Source organism: Bos javanicus, chromosome 28, assembly GCF_032452875.1.
Source record: "Bos javanicus breed banteng chromosome 28, ARS-OSU_banteng_1.0, whole genome shotgun sequence".
Taxonomy (NCBI): domain Eukaryota; kingdom Metazoa; phylum Chordata; class Mammalia; order Artiodactyla; family Bovidae; genus Bos; species Bos javanicus.
In genome coordinates, this window is record NC_083895.1 from 18,677,321 (window position 1) to 18,697,683 (window position 20,363).

At 37.4% G+C, this 20,363-nt stretch overlaps 1 protein-coding gene and 1 long non-coding RNA gene across 5 annotated transcripts in view; one reads left to right on the forward strand and one right to left on the reverse strand.

The window, feature by feature from the left end:
• Nucleotides 1-1,811: 1,811 nt before the first annotated feature.
• TMEM26 (transmembrane protein 26) overlaps nucleotides 1,812-20,363 on the reverse strand; it is a 64,443-nt gene continuing 45,891 nt past the window's right edge. For all 4 annotated transcript variants that reach the window (XM_061405078.1, XM_061405075.1, XM_061405077.1 and 1 more), the window contains 2 exons: nucleotides 9,047-9,123; nucleotides 1,812-6,128 (listed from right to left, as the gene is read on the reverse strand). In XM_061405078.1, the coding sequence (XP_061261062.1) occupies nucleotides 5,704-6,128; nucleotides 9,047-9,123 (502 nt within the window). In that variant the 3' untranslated portion in view covers nucleotides 1,812-5,703. The remainder of the gene's footprint in view (nucleotides 6,129-9,046; nucleotides 9,124-20,363) is intronic.
• On the forward strand, nucleotides 6,104-7,304 carry LOC133240377 (uncharacterized). Its single transcript, XR_009734209.1, has 3 exons — nucleotides 6,104-6,159; nucleotides 6,751-6,833; nucleotides 7,023-7,304. It is a non-coding gene; the product is annotated as an uncharacterized LOC133240377 (long non-coding RNA).

The window sequence follows — 20,363 nt, forward strand, 5'->3', positions numbered from 1 at the left end:
TGCAGTGACTTCTCCTGTTGCAAAGCACAGGCTTTAGGATGCGAGCTTCACTTGTGTGGCACGTGGGCTCAGCAGTTGCAGCTCGCAGGTTCTAGAGCGCAGACTCAATACTTGTGGCATGTGGGCTTTGTTGCTGCATGGCCTGTGGGATCTTCTTGGACCAGGGATCCAACTTGCATCTCCTGCATTGGCAGGCAGATTCTTTACCACCGAGCCACCAGGGAAGCCTGATTTGCATTTTTGTAATAATATCTTTTGCAGTGAACCATGTACTTAACATCTTTTGTTCATTTTTCCAATGGTGTTCTTTTTCTTTTGCTTATTTGTGAGAGCTGTTTACTCATTAAGAAAACTAATGCTTTGTTACAATTGTTGCAAAAATATTTACCCAGTTTTTTGTTTAACCTTTAAACTCACTTATGGTATATTTATGATATAAAATGTTTAGTTTTACAAGTTGAAATATATGTATCATCTATGGTTACTTAGTTTTATATCTTGCTTTGAAAACATCCTCACCATTACAATTGTAAAAACATAGTTCTCTGTTTTTGATTTTTAATGTTTAATTCTTTGATCCTTCTGGAAATGTTTTAGGTATAAGGATTGAGGTAGGAATCCAATTTAATATTATTCAAACCTTAAACCTCTATAAGAGTCATTCACTATTTATCTTTAAGTCCTTGTGTATTTCAGTTTATTTCTTGAACTTGTTCTGTTTCATTTTTCTTCTTGACAGAATCAGATTATCTTGCTTACTGTAGCTCTTTAATAAGTCTAATGAAAGCACACTCTCTAATTTTTTTCTCCCTTTTAGTATTTCCCAGCTACTATTTCATGCTTATTTAATCATAATATTTTAGAATCAATTTGTGTAGTCATTAGAATTAAAATCTTGATTTATTCTGGAGATTATATTAAATTTATAGATCAATTGAGGAGAAATTGATACTTTCTAAAATATCAAGACTTCTTACCATTCCCCAATAGAATATATCTTTCTATTTGTTAAATTATTTGTTGAAGGTCCTCAAAGTCATTTTAAAATTTTCTTCACATGAATCTGGTACATTTCTTATTCAGTTTATTCCTATGTAGTTCATGGTTCTAGATCGTATTATAATGGAAATCTCTTCTTCAAATTTATGTTCGATGTGATGTTTGTATATAAAAAAGCTATTGATTATTGTATAATTTCAGATTATTTGTAATAGTTTCTTTAGGTTTTTTTGTGCTTTTCCTGGCTATTCAGGACACAATCATCTATAAGTATATGATCAATTTGGCTCTTCCATTCTGATTTCTCTACCTGTCTTTTCTCTCCTCTGAGTACACTGTTACCCTTCTCCATAAAAGAAGGTATTAGTGATGTATTGATGATACCTTTTGCCATTTAGAAATTTTAAATCTTTGCATAGGAAAATCTGTCATTCTTTTTTTTTTCATAGCTTCGGGGGTTTCTAACTTGCCTTGGAAGGTATTTCCCACTCCCCAAATGCTAAAGATACATTCCATATTTTCTTCTAATATTTTAGAGTTTTCACTTTTACACTTAGATCTTTAGTCCATCTGGAATTTATTTCTATATATTGCATGAGATAAAAAATTAACTTTATTTTTTCCAGATGGTTTGCAGGATTTCCCAACATCATTTATAAAATTGGTCAATCTTTCCTCACTAGTTTGAAATGCCACTTTCATCACATTCTAAATAAGTCAGTTTTCTTTTTAAGCCAGAGCTTAAAAACTAAATGAAATGAATTACAGTAGAGAACAAAGATAGGAAATGGAGGCAAAAAAACAGACATTGATAGAGTTCTACACAAACTATTTAATGTATATAATACAAGACAAATGTCATTCATAGCAAAACAGTAAAAATATAAATAATTCAGAGCAAATATTCTTATAAAATATTCTAGTAAGAAAGATTCAGAGGATGGACACCCATTAAATATAAGTGTGCAAGAGTTATTTAAACATTGTTTACAGTTACTCCCATCATGTGGATTGTTATTTAAAGCCTCAAAACTATAAACGTCCTCAAGCTGCCTAGTTTAACTCCAAATCAGATGTTACTGAGAGAGGATCAGAATGTACATTAAGTAAAAAAAGCCTAAAATTAGGGGGGGGAAAGTAATGGTCTCTTCTGTTTTAATATTTCTAGATGGTTTGGCTTTTCATTGACATATCTAAGGCTCTAGATGTATGTCAGTGTGTATGTCGTACATATATGTAGAGTGAAGGTGGACAGTGGTTCTGTGCGATCCTTTTTCTCTTTTAACAGAAGAGTTAATTAAGAGTCATCGAGATCAACTGCCGAAGATAACAAGAGTCAGTGTGAACTCTGAATTCTTGGTGGAAATACCAAAATATGTGCACTAAAATGCATGCCTTCCCAAGGCTTTGAAAGATCTGCGAAATAACAAGTTAACAATTACTATTATGATCCTGAATCCTTGTAGTTCTCAGCTACATCCTTTTAGTCTTCAAAAGCCTGAAGTGCTCCTACCCTTCACTTTGTTAGTGGAACTACAACAGAGCTAACTGATGCATTTGTGAAACTGTCTTCACTTTGGAAGATTAGAAAGAATATTATTGGCCAAGAAAAATTTCCATTTCCTCATGTTATCTGTTCCAGCTTAGATCAAAATTAACAGAGTAGTCAGAAGAGAAAGATAGTTCACTAATCTTGCAGTGGCAAGTCATGTCCTCTAGGAAGTAAAGAAAGGCCAGAAGATGATTGTTAGGTGTGTTTCTACACAGCGCCACTCTGTTTTCTCACAAATGAAATGGCAGGATTTTAGGAAGGACATTCAGTTGAGTTCATCAGCAATTAAATAGCAGCAACAGTAGTAATAACAGCAGCACCAACAACCACAAATAAGCCACTTGGTTCAGTGGCGAGGATATGGATGTTCTGTGTCTGTGAGGGGTTGGTAGAGAGGTATGGCCTGTTTTGCGTTGTATGAATGGTATAAGTCAGTTATGCTGCACAGATAAAGCAGAAGCCAGTCCCAGAATGTCAGCCTCTGGGAAGTAACTGCTGTCCAGGGCACTTTACAGCAAATACTATAAATGTTTTAATAGTTTAAAAAACATCCATAATACTATAAATGGATGTTTTCAAACATTACAATATTTAGCAAACTACAATAAAAACATGCAATTAACTAAGCCAAGTTTTAAGTTTTCAACAAGGGTCCTAAGCATAGAACCTGAACTTAGGTTTTATTTTTCAATAAACTAAATGAATATAGATTTTCTTGACTATGGAAAACAGTCCAAGAGAGTGGCCATTCTGGCAGTCAGGTTAACAGATGTTTCCCTTAATAGTCTTTCCTGGAAACTCTTGCAGAGCATGTGTCTCTTTTGCCACCGCTACTTGTTGAGACAGCTTCCCAGGCGGCGCTAGTGGTAAAGAACCTGCCTGCCAATGCAGGAGACAGGAGATATGGATTCAATCTCTGGGTCAGGAAGATCCCCTCGAGAAGGAAATGGCAACCCACTCCAGTATCCTTGCCTGGAGAATCCCACAGACAGAGGAGCCTGGCGGGCTACAGTCCATAGGGTCGCATGAAGTCAGATATGACTGAAGTAACTCAGCATGCACGTACTTGCTAAGATTGTCTTGGTTGCTCTCTGCCTTCCTGGCAGTGGGGTAAAGCCAGACTCTGGACTTTCTTTTTCGCAGGCCTTTGGAGGACTGCTAATTACAAAATACTTAAGTACTAGAAACTCATTCACTGAGCCAAGCCAAGTCTCAGAGTCAAAAGCATTTTTAAAATATCTGCACAACAGCCATACTTCTTCATACTTCATCTATTTTTAGAGGCCCAATATTTGTTTTGCTGGAAAAGAAAAATTAAAACATAAAAAGCATGCCCATGAGCAAATCTGCAATAATAAGCGGCACATACATGTTGTAGAGGAAAACATTCAACATAAGACAGTCAACCTAAAAACAGATTCAGCTGAGTATCTTTATAAATAGAAGTTATTATTTTGTGTTCAATTGCTAAATGTTTTAAATAACATGCCCTTAAAAGTTATCAAGTTCTTTATATAAATACAATTTCCTGATGTTAACTTTTCAAAAAATTATTATGGAAAATTATAAATGTAGTCTATTATTTTCATGTGTAATTTTGCAATCATCATATTGTTAAAATTAGAAACATGAGGAAGAAAAGAAACAGAAACATTATCAAGCACCAAAGAAACTATTAACTGAAAAATATTAATTTTTCTGTATAAAAATGGTTTGTCTATGCAACTATTAAATAGTTTGAACAGATATCATGTCACACAGATTTATAGATAAAATTTGTCCCAATTGGGTGTCCCTAGGTTATATCCAATTTAAGTTCACACCCTGCCTTATCTTTAATGTCCCTTTCAATTCCTGAGCATAATAACAAGGTGGAATTATGCTTTGAACCCTAAAGGAACAGTTTTGGAGTTGTTTGCCTTATATAATTACTGCTATAAAGCCAGGTAAGTTTTCACACTGTATCTTTAAAAGCAAAAATCATTTTAAAAGGTTCTGAATCGCCTCCAACTGGAACGTACAGAGGCATATGAAAGGAAAATACAGCTTTTTCAGTACTGGGGAAATGCAGTCCTAATGCAGGGAAGAAAAGCAAATTTCCTGATTTCCACAATGCTGTGGCATTTTCTGACCCCCGTCACTCATCAAGGGCTGTCGGTGGTGAGGAGGGCTAATGCAAGCCTCCATCACCACCATCTTCCCGAGACCAAAGGCTGGCTCCAGCTGTGGCAGTTCAGAGGCGCTCCCAGGACTGCAGACGGACACCAGCGATTGTGGTAACACTTAAAGGGCCTGAAATACCTTTATTCACTGCTTCAGTGCTTTCTTGCATCAACCCACATAATTCGACTTGGCAATATAGAAAATGGTAAAGTGGAGTTAAGGAAAATCCTGACGAAGACTGCAAATCATGTTCAGAGTGGAAACTGTGACTGTGAGCATTACCAGTATTTCCTGCCCCACAACCAGTAGATCCGTAACCAAAATGGCTTGCTGTGAATTTTGCAGCACCCAAGCCAAAGCAATAACATTTCCAGAAGAGCATATGCACCATGACAGAAGACCACAGCAGCCCAGAAAAATGATTTTCCTGGGAAGGTCCATGCAGTGATGAATAGGGCTCTTGATGCTATGGCAGCTGGGCAGAGATTTTCACTGTTTCCTGCCCACAGTGAGGTAATTTTAAAGGCACTTTTCCCTTCATTTGTTCTACATTCACTGAATGTACATTTTTTGATGTCAGAGGCACACTGCAGAAAAGATCAGATAAGATAGTCTGACAATAGAGCCAAAGTTCAAAGATGCTCTATTTTCAGGTAACAGCCGCGACAGCTTGTCTGCATTAAATCTCTCGAGGGCATGTCACTCTAACCCTGTCCACAGCTTTTCAAACAGTTCAAAACAAACAAATCACTTAGTCATTAAACAACTCGAACATCTGATACCATCACACAGAAGTTGTAGCGATAGCCACTAATCAAAGTTCTTTTCATTCCGTTCAAAAAAGAAAATTTTTCAGCTTTGGTTTAAGATCACTTTTTATGTTGTTCTTTTGAAAATTATTATATGCCAAAGCCAAAAAAAGAAGATTCTGTCTGAAAGACGAACCAGAAAGTCAAGCTGTCTAGCTGCACGCTGCTGTCAGCGACTAACTATGGTGTGGGGTGGGAGTCGTCGGAGGTGACCGGCGAGGCCTGTAAAGGAATAGCCAAGGCCTCCATGGAACTGCCTGGCCAGGCCTCAGGTGAGACCCCACACTCAGCAGGTACATCCGGGCATCTGTGCTGTCCTTTCAGGCGTTCCCTCTGACTTCGCAAGGAAGCGCGTACATCCAAGGCCAACACCACCAGGCGGTAGAACTGTAACACCACCACCAGGAAATTCTTGGCAGCAAAGAACACTAGCATCTGGTTGATCACTTCGAAATAGGTCATGAGTATGAGCCGCACAACAAGGAAGGGACCATCTTGTATGAAGATACTGATTCCAATGTTCCATAGGTCGGCACTGTATTGGCAGAAGAACCGGCTGGAGAACCCCCTCGTTGTCATGGACACGGGGCACACGACATTCTGTACTGAAAACACAAGACAGGCCAATTAACGCAGGTCTCTGAAATGCATAAAAGAATGGAGGGGGTAAAAGCCATCAAACACTGGGGCTACACTAGTTCACGATTGGGAGTGAGCCTGTAATTTCATTCTGCGGGGCAGGGGCACAGAAACAGCTGAAACCACCCTGCCATTGGACATCCTTCATCACTTTATATTCAAAATGCATCATCTGTTTTAAGTCCAATCAAACACATGAAAGAAAACCAGCCTCTACTTTCTATCCATGTAAAAAAAATTCAGCTCACCTTCAAGTCCTCACACTGAGGAAAGCACCATTAACTAGCTAGATAAAGAACAGAAGAAACTACCCTGTCTTTGAAGTCTGCAGCATAGGGAGGCAGCAGGGTGGCAGGGTACTCTGGGCCTCAAGTCAGGGAGTCTGGCTGCTGCTTCTGGCTTCCTTACTTTCTAACAGCAAGATGCTGGCCACGTTACTTAGGCTGCCTGGGCCTCAGTTTCTTCCTTTGAAAACTGCAGAACAATGATACCTTTGAGGAGAGGGGCCCCTGTTCCCTGACTCTTTTTGTTTCCATTAGACTAACACCCTGGCAACTCTCCTTTCTCCCTGTCCGTCTCTCCCTTAAGATAATGTATGACTTACCTGGCTGCTAAATTTGGAAGATGAATCGGAGTATACATGGCCAAGATCCTTCTGCATCCTTTCTTTGGTACGTACCTATTTACTGGCTGACTCACTCAGGCCTCTATGTAAATTGTGTTGTGAAAATTCAAAGTGCTTCTTCAAATTCAAACTTAAGTCATGTTAAACATATTTCTCTAATGGTAGTGGGAAAAAAGCCCAAATAACTGCCATTGTTATTATATTTTGTCTAATTCCTTATGGTTTTGTTGCACAGTTTACAAGAAAGACTGGATATAATTACTGATTTTCCAGTTGAACAAAAGGAGGTCCAATCAACAATGGAACCTTATTTGTTTTAAGTTTTAAAATGTAAATTTAATTCAGGGTCAAGGGCAGAAAATAGTCCTTTTATAATAATACAGCTTTCCACGTGGAGTTTTCAAACAAAGAATGCCTTCGTCTATTGGAGCCTGCAAATACTATGAAGCCGCTTTGATATGGGTGCACATAATGTACTGTTTGTTGGAAAATACAATCGTGATTTAGTCAGAAGTAACATTTGGTCTTTGTTTTTCAAACAGCTGCATAACATTACCACCCATGAAAGTTTACAAAATTTCTTTCTTAAATAAAAATTTTCCAAGTGAGGCTATAAACCACAAGATATGGGAGGGTAAGGATGAGCAGAGGGAATGACAAAAGAAAAACCAAGATAAGATCAATAATAGCCTTTCCTAAGATGTTAGGGTCAGGAAATGTCTCCCAGAGGATCTCCCACGGGTATCTTTCAACATCTAAACTGATGATGCCTAATATTCTGGCAGAGGACACCAGCTGATCGATGGGTATAGAGCACGTGTGTGTGTGTGTGTGTGTGTGTGTGTGTGTACTTATTTGTACACATTTGTTTGCAGTTATTAACTCGTAATTAGGTTCTGAGCATTTCCAAAAAGCCACAGCCATGCTTTCCATCTATTCTGTTGACAATTTTGTTTTGCAAAAGTGGATGCTAAAGTCTAAAATGGCCTCTGAAACTTCTGTGCTTATCGGAGTAGACCGAAAAAGGATGCAGAAAAATTAAATATCTTTGTACAAAGATTCATTCTACCCCTGAGGTCATCAGGTAGGGTTCCATAAGAGAGGAATCAGACTTGAGGAAAATATAACTATTCAATCCAAGAACTTATTCAGAGTGAAATGGTATCCAGGAGAATTGCCACATCAAAATTCTAGGGCTCCTAGAATTTATAGGCTCACTCCAGGTCAATGCAGTACAATAAAACCATCTGTATTAATAAAAAAAATATACATTCTATATCTGTGCTGACAACACAGCCATGTATGACCACTGAGCAGGCTAGTGTGACTGAGGAACTGAACTTTTAATTTGATTTAATTTTAATAACTTTAAATAGCCACATGCGGCCAGTGGGTACTGTACTGGATAACATAGCACTAGATCATCAGTATGAAATGCCTGAGAAACAGTTTACTTCTGGCAAAGTCTTAGGAGGTTTATGTTTTTATTAAAATAAGCCCAGTGGGAGTATAAGACCCTCTACTGAGGAAAAAAATCCAGTTTTCCATGTGGCCCTGAAACTGCTCTTATTCCTTTCGAAGTTCTAATACAAAGGTCTGACAAAAGAATGAAAAAGTGAAAGTGAAAGTGAAGTCGCATCTGACTCTTTACGACCTCATGGACTACAGTCCACCAGGCTCCTCTGTCCATGGGATTTTCCAGGCAAGAATACTGGAGTGGGTTGCCATTTCTTTCTCCAGGGAATCTTCCCGACCCAGGGATCGAACCCAGGTCTCCTGCATTGCAGGTGGATGCTTTAACCTCTGAGCTACCAGGGAAGCCCCCAAAATATCAAGAGATAGCATGTATATGCCAGTAACTATGCTAATAAGCACAATTGTTACAAACTACATCTTATTTTTGTCACCACAAGAACACTCAACCCTCACTACAACAATTATCAACCCTATTTCATGGATGAAAAACTGAGGCTCCTAACTAATTTGCAGAAGTGATGGAACCACTGTATGAAATGGACATAAGGCTGTGCTCTTATCCTCTCAACTATCTCAGGTTCACCAGGTACTCGAAGGGAACCTTCTTGTGGCTCTCCCAAGTTTCAACCCACTTTTCTTCTAAACTGACCTGGAACTAACATGGAGATATCAAAGTGATAAAAAAAAAATGATAGTCCTCTCAAATGACTCCTTAACTTCATTACAGTTTCATAATCAAGAGTTGTTATTTTCTGTTTCTCTGAGCAAACATCAGATACTTACCTGCCAGGTCAAGTGGAAATTGTAGCATGCTCCAGGTCCATATAACAAGGATGGAATAAACCAGGGCAGGGCTATTCCTGGAATGTAGAAAAGATTTTAAATTAGCGATGAAAAATATGATCACATGCAGAAAAATATTTCCTCTTTTTTCTCCTTTTTGACTATACCCTAATAAACGAGAGTTGTCAAAATATCACCAAGATATTTGTGAAAAATCCATGCATGATTAAAATGAAATAATGAAAAAGAAGTTTTAAAAAATATAAAACTTAAAACCCAACTTCCACATGTAGCAACATCTATGTGAATCATGGCAAGACCTCTTGGTCCCATATTCCTGTATTTCATTTTGCAAAATCACAGAAGCATTATAGGACAAAAGTTAGATATTAACCTGAAAATTCGGAGGAGTTATTTCAAGAAATTTCAAGGACAGAAAGTGAAAATTGTCCCAGGTTCCCAAGACTCTGACTTAAAAATCACTCTCAAAAGGGCTGGATAAGGCTCAACAACTAAGAGCTTAGCATGTAAAAGAAACTCCATCCTCAGCTGGAGAAAAAGTGGGAAGATAAATCCAATAATCAAAGATTTACAGTGGACACTAGGAGGTAAACTATTTCATTCACAATTGAAGCTGTTTCAGTTGTGAATCAAGGAATATGATTGTTTCATTCACCACTGGATTCCCAGTGCCTACAACAGTGCCTGGGAAATAACAGTCACTCAGAAATATTTATGGAAGGAATTGTTGCATGTACAAAAGGATCCATACCTGGAAAACGTACAGATGTCATAGACCGAGGAGAATGGTCTCGAAGACTAAAGTCAGAAAGAATAGAGGTTACAAAAATATAAAGGATATGAAAGAAGAATCAAAGTCACTCTTTTACAGCAAAAACCCAAAGGAAGTTATCAATTTGAGGTTAGTGGTGTAATAACAGATTTTGTTGCCAACTTCTCTGTCAAGAGGGATTTCCAGAATGGAGAGGGATAGAAAAACATCAGGGAAGAGTAATTGAAACCAAATTCAATGAGGTGATTGTAAGGGATGTTTTTAAATGTTCCAAGTATTGAAGTCCTGAAAAATTAGATCTCAAAACTCAGAGAATTTGTAAATGAGATTTCTAAGCCATCATTATCTATCCTGGCAGTTGATGGTGCAGACAAGGTTGGTGACAAAAAAATGAGGTCTTAACTTTCAAAACGAAGCAAAAGTATATCTTGAACTATAAAGGCGCATTTACTCTTAATCCCTGGTTAGATTATAAAACTGGTTATTTGAAAGATTTCTGAGAGCCTGTATTGAAGAGAACAGTAATTACTAGGAATCATCACAGGTTTCCTGAGAACAAAAGCACTCATCTAAGATTATTTTCTCTCTCTCTCTTTCCTTTTCTTTAAAAATAGAGTTAGGATTACTAAGCAGGTAATGATATATAAATTAATAATAGACATTTGGATTTAAACAAGGCTCATGAAAAAGCCTCCCATGGTGTTCTTATTAGCAAGATGAAGAAATGTTCTGGGTGTGAGTACAGTTAGGTGGGTTCCTAACTGCGTAAATGACTCCCCAAAGGAAGCTCTCTACCGGTCGCTGCAGGCTCTGCTTTTGATTCTGTTGCACTTCACATTTCATCCCTGAGTTGGTTGCTGATGCTGATGGAAGGCTTCTCCTATGCACATATGACACTGGAGTTTGGATCGGAAACCAATACCTCAGAAGACACAATCAGGATCCCCAGAGATCTTGACAGGGTGTAACTGGATGACCTTAATAGGATAGAAGAGGTGGCACTTCATGGCAGCCATTCAAAAGGCTCAAGGATTTTCCCTTCCTATTATCTAATTATGAGTCCGCGGTGTGACATAATTTTTGATTTTCCAAAATCAAATGCAATCATAGATCACTTCCCAAGAAGTATAAGTCAAGAATTTTAAATGAAAATGCCGGGGGGATGTGGTCTATAATTTTCCCTTTGCAGTTTCAATGTCTATATTTAGCACACCTTCAATAAGTGCCTGGATTTTTAAATAATCTTACCTGCAGTTTCTGAGCTCATACTATGTGCCAGGGAGTTTTCTAAGTATTTAGCTCTGCAGTCACACTTAATCCTCATACCGGCTCAACAAATGGGTACACTTATGATCCCTATTTGGCCAGTGATTTCAGCATCCACCCTTTTAACCTTTACATGATAGTATTTCCATGAAGAAAATGGAAAGTTTTAGCCCTGCTCTGTTCTACAGTGTTCAGAGTATATCTGAAATAGTATGTGCTGCCTTCATGTTTTAGGAGGAACGTTTAAAATGTCTTTGGTCCAAAGGAGAGAGTCTAGGATGGTGAAAGACCTCAGAGCCATGTTAGAGACGGCATAGTTCATGAAACTAAAAACCAGAGACGATTCCTTAAAAACTGAAAGGGTTATCATCTGGAAAATGAATTAAACTTATTTCTTGTGACTTCAGAGAACCAATTCAGGTTCAAAGGATTTTAGCTGCACCTATAAGAATCCAAATTTCATCACAATAGAGGAAAGTACTTTCTTATAATATTAACTCAAAATAGAATGAGTTGCCCCTGGGGTTAGTATATTCTCTATTAGTGAAAATGTTCAAAGAAAGTCTGGACAAAAACTTATTGAGAACATTTTGGAGAGGATTTTGCAAGAGATGTAAAATAGATTTCTCCATAGATGGTCACTTTTGAAGTTTCTTCTCATCTCAGACTTCAATAATTCTACCAAAAACCTCATGTGCAATTTTGTCTGCAAGGCAGCAGAAAAAAATGGTAAGGCATGAACTCTGGTGCTGGGTTGCCAGAATTCAAACATCAGCTATAACCCTCACCAGAAAGACAGGGCATGGGCCTCCAATCCCAGACTAATCATTTACCAGCTACATGAATATGGACAAATAATTTAATACCTATGTGCTTTAGTTTGGTGTTTTAGTTGCTAAGTCAAGTCATGTCTGACTATTTGTGACCCCGTGGACTGTAACCTGCCAGGCTCCTCTGTCCTTGAGGTTCTCCAGGCCAGAATACTGGACCGGGTTGCCATTTTCTTCTCCAAGGGATCTTCTCCTGCTTTAGTTCACCCACTTTCAATGACAATAATAATAGCTACTGGATTTTATTTCATAGTTGTATTACATGTTGTTTAAATATGTTAAACATATAAAATCAGCTCTCAAAACAGCACATGATACAGACTAAGCATAGTTGAGTCCTACAAGTTATATATATATTACTAGGTAACCTTGAGACTGTCACAACTTCTCTTGACTACCACTGTTAAACTTATAAAATTGTGATCTTGATAGTCTCTACTTAATGGTATTATTGTAAAGACTAAATAACTTATCACAACTAAAACCCTTAAAGCAGTGCTTGGAACACAGCAAGAGATAAATACTATCCACGACTACTATTAGTAGTAGTAATAGTATTTTTATTATGGGAACATACTTCTTAAACACTTTGTGTTTTAACTTCATTAGTATACAAAATAGGGATAAATAATAAGCTGACCTTGACCCTAAATAAGATTCTAACTCTATGATACTGAATATATATATTTTTGCAAGTATTCTCTGAGCACATGCAATATGGGAGAATGTGGGTATTGACAAATGTATTAGTAAAGTTATCAAACATAAATTTTGAAAAGATGATCAGAAAATCTTTGGAGCAAATTTGCATTATGAATTCAGGCAGTAAAATTTACTCAAGAAGGTTAAACGCTGGAATATAATTAAATCACTAAGCTTAAATGGCAAACACTCCAAATTTATGAAGGAATTTTGGAATGAATTTATCCAACATTGTCTCTATTGTGTAACTGTCTCCCCCACTTGTCTTGCCCCATTTTCTCATGTGCAATCTATCTTCATAAATGTCAGCTGAGAAGCATGTAAGCAGACAATGGACTCTATTCATAGACAGACAAAAGATCTTTTGAAGTATAATTATAGATGTGAGTATCACTTCTCTAGCTGGAAAACTTAGGAGGATAAAAGACATTTGGTAGATCAGTGCACCAAAACTATTGAGTGAAAAACTAAAAATAAAGTCATGCACTGCTATTTTTTTTAAGTTTATTGATTTACAATGTTGTGTTAATTTCTGCTGGACAGCAAAATGACTCAGTTATACATATATATATATATTCTTTTTTATATTCCTTTCCATATGGTTTATCCCAGGACATTGAATTTAGTTCCCCATGCTATACAGTAGGACCAGTTGTCTCTCCATTCTATATGTAATAGTTTGCATCTACTGACCCCAAACTCCAACTTCCATCACTTCTCCACCCCACTTCTTGGCAACGATGTTTGTTCTCTATGTTCATGAGTCTGTTTCTGCTTTGTAGGTAGGTTCATTTGAGTCATACTTTAGATTCCACATATAAGTGGTGTCATATGATATGTGTTTTTCTGACTTCATTTAGTATGATAATGCTGAAAATGGCATTATTTCATTCATCTTTAATGACTGAGTAATATCCATTGTATACATGTACCACATCTTTTTTATTCATTCAACTGTCAATAGATATTTAGGTCATTTCCCTGTCTTGGCTATTGTAAATAATGCTGCTATGAACGTAGGAGTGCATTGTATCTTTTTGAATTATAATTTTGTCTGGATATATGCCCAGGAGTGAGATTGCTGGATCATCCTGTGCTGTGCTGTCCTTAGTCACTCAGTCATATCTGATTCTTTGTGATCCCATGGACTGTAGCCCACAAGGCTCCTCTGTCCATGGGTATTCTCCAGGCAGGAATACTGGAGTGGGTTGCCATGCCTTCTTCCAGGTTGCTGGTTCATAGGGCAATCCTATTTTTAATTTTCTGAGGCTCCTCTATACTGTTTTCCATAGTGGCTGTACCAATTTACATTCCCATCACAGTGTAGGAAGGTTCCCTTTTCTCCATATCCTCTCCAGCATTTGTTATTTTAGACTTTTTAATGATGGCTATTCTGACCACTGAGAGATGATACTTCATTGTAGTTTTGATTTGCATTCTCTAATAATTAGTGATGCTGAGCATCTTTACATGTGCCTATTGGCCATCTGTATGTCTTTGGAGAAATGTTTATTTAGGTTCTTCTGCTCATTTTTTAATTAATTAATTTATTTTTTTATGTTGTTGAGTTGTGTGAGCCATTTGTATACTTTGGAAATTAAACCTGATTGGTCACATTGTTTGCAGATATTTTCTCCCATTCCATAGGTTGTCATTTCATTTTGTTTATGGCTTCCTTTGCTATAAAAAAGCTTGTAAGCTTGATTAACTCCCATTTGTTTATTTTTGTCTTTATTTCTATTGACTTGGAGATTGACCTAAGAAAACACTGGAATGGTTTATGTTGCAGAGCATTTTGCCTATGTTCTCTTCTAGAAGTTCTATTGTGTCTTGTCTTATAGTTGTCTTTATGGCATTTTGAGTTCATTTTTTATGCACATGTAAGGGTGTGTTTTCATGCATTGCTAATTTGCTTAACTATGTCTTTTTGGAAGTGTAAATTCATCCATAAATAACAGATAATCAGTGGATAGACTTGCTCTAGCTTTTTAAAAAGCATCCAACAAGCTTTTCAGAGGAGGGGAAAAATTAAGGGGAGAGAGAGAAGGAATGAAAGGAAATGAAGTATTAATCTAACCTGGAAGAAATGTTTCACCAAGCAAAAAGAGCTAAATTAAAAGAACACACAGTGTGAACATAGAAAAACTCCTTTGTTTGGTCAGATATTCACAGTGAAGTTGCAATAAGGCTACAGGAACATTTTACCAAATGTGTTTCTTCTTTTCAACAAATGATCTATGTTCAAAAAAAGACTGCAGAGTGATCTCCAAAGGTGTAAATAACCACTTAACCAGTGCTGGCAACTATATGGAAATTTAGACTTGTTAAAATGTTGGAGGGTGGCTGTAGCAGAATGAAATGGTCAGCAAACCCCGTCCCCAGCAAACATACATAACAATGGAAAAATTATCAAAAACAACCACTTCCTATCTCTGGAAATAAACCAAAGGCAAATAATAAATTAAGTAATTTATTCATGAAAAGCTGGTAGAACTTTAGTTAAGAAGAGTGAGTATCTAAGACATTCTTGCCCGTGGGATATTCCCTTATTCCTCCAGCTTTGTATGTAAAGGAAATTAAATAAGAATGAAGACTTCATTGAAGGCCATTGCAGTAAGGGAGAAAGACTGAATTCACCCCCATTGAAAGAAAAAGGCAGAAGAGTTTTTAAACAGGGGCATAAACTAGTGGGAAAGTACTGCTGCTGCTGCTGCTGCTGCTAAGTCGCTTCAGTCATGTCTGACCCTGTGCGACCCCATAGATGGCAGCCCACCAGGCTTCCCCATCCCTGGGATTCTCTAGGCAAGAATACCGGAGTGCGTTGCCATTTCCTTCTACAATGCATGAAAGTGAAAAGTCAAAGTGAAGTTGCTCAGTCATGTCTGACTCATAGCGAGCCCATGGATTGCAGCCTACCAGGCTCCTCCATCCATGGGATTTTCCAGGCAAGAGTACTGGAGTGGCGTGCCATTGCCTTACTAGAGGACATTAAAGAGGGAAGTTGGTCAATGTGATTAGGCCATCTGTGTTGCTTATTGGCACTGATCTAAGTTAGGTTCCTATCATCCCAAGAGTCTAGAAGACAGAAGTGCTATCTTTCTTGATGATCAAATTTCAAAGGGATAGCTCTTACATCCTTAAGAAAGATATTCCTGGGTCATATTATAAAACTGGAAAGAGGCTGAGAAAAGACTTGCATCTCAAAGGGATGGAGGAAGAATTTTTAGCCCCAAGTTTTTTAAAATAAATGCTTTAAGGAAAGGAAAATCAGAGGCCTATATGCAGGAATAAACCTTTTTAAAGTTTAGTCAAGATGAGGGAAATGTTAAGATTGTCTTGGTCAATCGGAGTAGTGGTTTTTACAACAGGTAGAGCTTGACAATGAAAACCAGAAGCTCCTTGTAATCAGAGTATACTGACTTGATTTGGAGTAGAGTGTGAAATCCCATGGTTAAAGGTGTGGTCAGGTAACAAATTTGGTTGGAAATGAATGGGGAAGTCCAAAACTTTGCTACTTTGAGGTTGCAATCCCAGTGGGGGTGAGTGGTTGACTAACTTGAAATTTAATGGAGAAACTCCGAAAACAAGAGAGCCAGAGAAGGGCTAGGTAACATCTCCATGTATGCCAGACGTATGCAGAGATGATCCAAGAAGGGTCAGTAAAGATTTGAAACTGGATAAATATGAAAACTTTGATGTACTTTCCAGTTCATACAAAGATCCATTTGTTCATGGAAGGTAGAAATAAAAAAGGCTCAAGGTGTTTGATCACAATCGCTGCTCAAATCATTGACTGATCATAAACCGTGCAATTATAGGTGTGACTCTAATAGCCACGCTAAAGACAAAAATAAGAAATAAAAAGAAACAAAACAAGATCAAGCAGAGACATCAGTGACTGGAATCCAAGGGAAGATAGAATCCTCAGAATACATTCAGGCAGTTTATTGAGACAATAAAAACAAGAAGATGCCTGAGGCATATGGGGAAGCCTGAGGATAATATATTGCAACACAATATAAAATCTCTAGTTTTTAGCCAAAAAAGTATGAGACATGCAAAGAAACAGGAATGTGTGATTCAGCTCAGGAGAAAACAACAACAATCAATCAATCAATCACTAGAAACTAACTCCAGTGGGGTCCAGATGTTGGGTTTAGCAGATAAAGACATCAGAGCAACTATAATAAATATCCTCAAACAATGAAAGAAAACTATGTTCCATAAACTAAAGAAGTATGATGACAATGATTCAACAAATAAATAACTGAACTATGAAATATAAACTAAAAAGAGACTTAAATAGAAATTCTGAAGTTGAAGATATGGGAAATGAAATGAAAATTCCACTAGGTGAACTCTGCAATTTGACTATATATATATATTGGAGATGGTAGACAAATCAGTGACCTGAAAGATAAATCCGTGAAAACTATCCAGTCTAAAGACTAGAGAGTAAAACAGATAGGAGAAAAAGAATAGAGTCTCAGAGACCCACAGAATGCAATTAAGCATATCTATTTGTGATAAAAGTCCCAGAAAGAAGAAGAGACAATGGAGGAGAAAACATGAAGAAATTACGGCTGAAAATTCCTCTGTTTGAGGAAAAATATTAATTTACATATACTAGATCAACAGATCACAATAAACTGGAAAATTCTGAAAGAGATGGGAATACCAGACCACCTGACCTGCCTCTTGAGAAACCTGTATGCAGCTCAGGAAGCAACAGTTAGAACTGGACATGGAAAAACAGACTGGTTCCAAATAGGAAAAGGAATACATCAAGGGCTGTATATTGTCACCCTGCTTATTTAACTTATGTGCAGAGTACATCATGAGAAACCCTGGGCTGAGGGAGCACAAGCTGGAATCAAGATTGCCGGGAGAAATATCAATAACTTCAGATATGCAGATGACACCACCCTTATGGCAGAAAGTGAAGAGGAACTAAAGAGCCTCTTGATGAAAGTGAAAGAGGAGAGTGAAAAAGTTGGCTTAAAACTCAACATTCAGAAAAGTAAGATCATGGCATCCGGTCCCATCACTTCATGACAAATAGATGGGGAAACAGTGGCTGACTTTATTTTTGGGGGCTCCAAAATCACTGCAGATGGTGATTGCAGGCATGAAATTAAAAGACACTTAGTCCTTGGGAGGAAAGTTATGACCAACCTAGACAGCATATTAAAAAGCAGAGACAATACTAAGGTCCGTCTAGTCAAGGCTATGGTTTTTCCAGTAATCATGTATGGATGTGAGAGTTGGACTATAAAGAAAGTTGAGCGCAGAAGAATTGATGCTTTTGAACTGTGGTGTTGGAGAAGACTCTTGACAGTCCCTTGGACAGCAAGGAGATCCAACCAGTCCATCCTAAAGGAGATCAGACCTGGGTGTTCATTGGAAAGACTGATGTTGAAGCTGAAACTCCAATACTTTGGCCACCTGATGCAAAGAGCTGACTCATTGGAAAAGGCCCTGATGGTGGGAAAGATTGAGGGCAGGAGGAGAATGGGATGACAGAGGATGAGATGGTTGGATGGCATCACTGAATCAATGGACTTGAGTTTGTGTAAACTCCGGGAGTTGGTGATGGACAGGGAGGCCTGGTGTGTTGCGGTTCATGGGGTTGCAAAGAGTCGGACACGACTGAGTGACTGAACTGAACTGAACTGAACTGACATCAACAGAGTCATAGTAAGATTAAAGACAAAGATATCCAAACCTAGACACATCACAGTGAAACTTTCAAAAGTCAAAGAGAAAAAGCAACTCTTGAAAACAGCAAAATAAATAAATAAATAAAAGATCATTTGTGCAGGGTAACAACAAAACAATGGCTAACATTTCATTAGAAAACAGAAATAATGAAGGTCAGCAGAAAGTGGAATGATACATGTAAAATGCTAAAGTAAAAACTATTGACCAAGAATTCTGTATACAACAAAACTATTTTTCCAATATGAAGAAAAAATACATACATTTCTGAAAGATGAGAAGAATGTGTTGCTAACAGATTTGCCTTAGATGAAACAATAAAGGAAGTCTTGCAGGTTGAAAGAACAATGACACTGAAAGTAACTCAACTCCACAAGACAGAATGGAGAACACCTTCAAATATGTGGGTAAATATAAGTGAACATATAAATATATAATTCTATCTTAATTTCTTTAAAAATTAATCTATATAACAGTAATGATAAAACTGTACTCTTTGGTTTATAACACATAAAGATGTGACTCATATATAACAATAATAGTAAAAAATAAGGGGAGGAAATGGAACTATTAGAATGTGAAGATTTAAATATATACATTGTCTTCTCTACTTACATCAATAGACAATCAATAGAGGAACTGAAATTGTTCATTAAATATATTTTTAAAGTAGTAAATAACATAAGAACAAAAAGGAAATGAGATGTAGAGAAAAATGAATTGCAAAATAGCAGATATAAATTCAACCACATCAGTAATTACATTAAATATTAATGGATTGAACACCTTTTAAAAACTTAGAAAGTGTCCACCCAAATTCGTGTCTACCTAGACTTCAGAATGTGATCTTACTTGGGGGTAGGGATTTTGCAGATGTAATGAAAATAAGATGAGGTCATATTAGATTAGCATGGGTCCTAATCCAATGACTGGTTTCCCTAGAAAAAAGAGGAAAAATTGGAGACACAGACAGACACACTGGAAAGAAAGCCATGTGAAGACAGAGGCCAGAATACAAGTTTCTGTTAGATTAAGTCACTGAGTTTGTGGTATTTTGTTATGACAGCCCTGGAAATTAATATACACTCCAATTAGAGAACAAAGATTGTCTAACTGAGAAGAAAATACAAGATTCGAGTATGCTGCGGCTGCTGCTGCTAAGTCACTTCAGTCGTGTCCGACTCTGCGACCCCACAGACCGGCAGCCTGCCAGGCTCCTCAGTCCCTGGGATTCTCCAGGCAAGAACACTGGAGTGGGTTGCCTTTTCCTTCTCCAATGCATGAAAGTGAAAAGTGAAAGTGAAGTCGCTCAGTCGTGTCTGACTCTTAGCGACCCCATGGACTGCAGCCCACCAGGCTCCTCCGTCCATGGGATTTTCCAGGCAAGAGTACTGGAGTGGGTGCCGTCGCCTTCTCCGAGTATATGTGGTATATAAAGAACACAGTTTAGATGTAAACATACAGAGTTTGAAAAAAAAAATCCATGTCAATAGTCATAAAATAGAGCACCTAGATTCATGAGAGACAAAATAGACTTTCAGACAAGAAATATTACTAGAGAAAAAGAGTGACATGTCATTATGAAAAACAACTACTACATCAGGAAGAACTGTTAAAAACTGCACATCTTAAAACAGGACCTCAAAATACATGAAGCAAAACTGACAATACTGAAAAAAGAAACAGACAATTCAACAATTACAGTTGAAGATTTCGGTGCCCCACTCAATAATTAATAGAACAACTAGGCAGAAATTCAGTAAGGATATAGAAGACCTGAAGAAATGTATCAGCCAATTTGACATTACTTAAATTTATAAAACAATCAAGCAACGTGTTCTTTTCAAGCACATATGGAATATTCTCCAGGATAGACTGTATGTTAGGCCACAAGATAAGTCTCAATATCTTAAAAGAGTTAATTTTGTATATTCTCAGACTACAGCAGAATTAAGATAAAAAAAAATGCAGGAAGAAATTCAGGCAATCCCCATACGGAAATTAAATA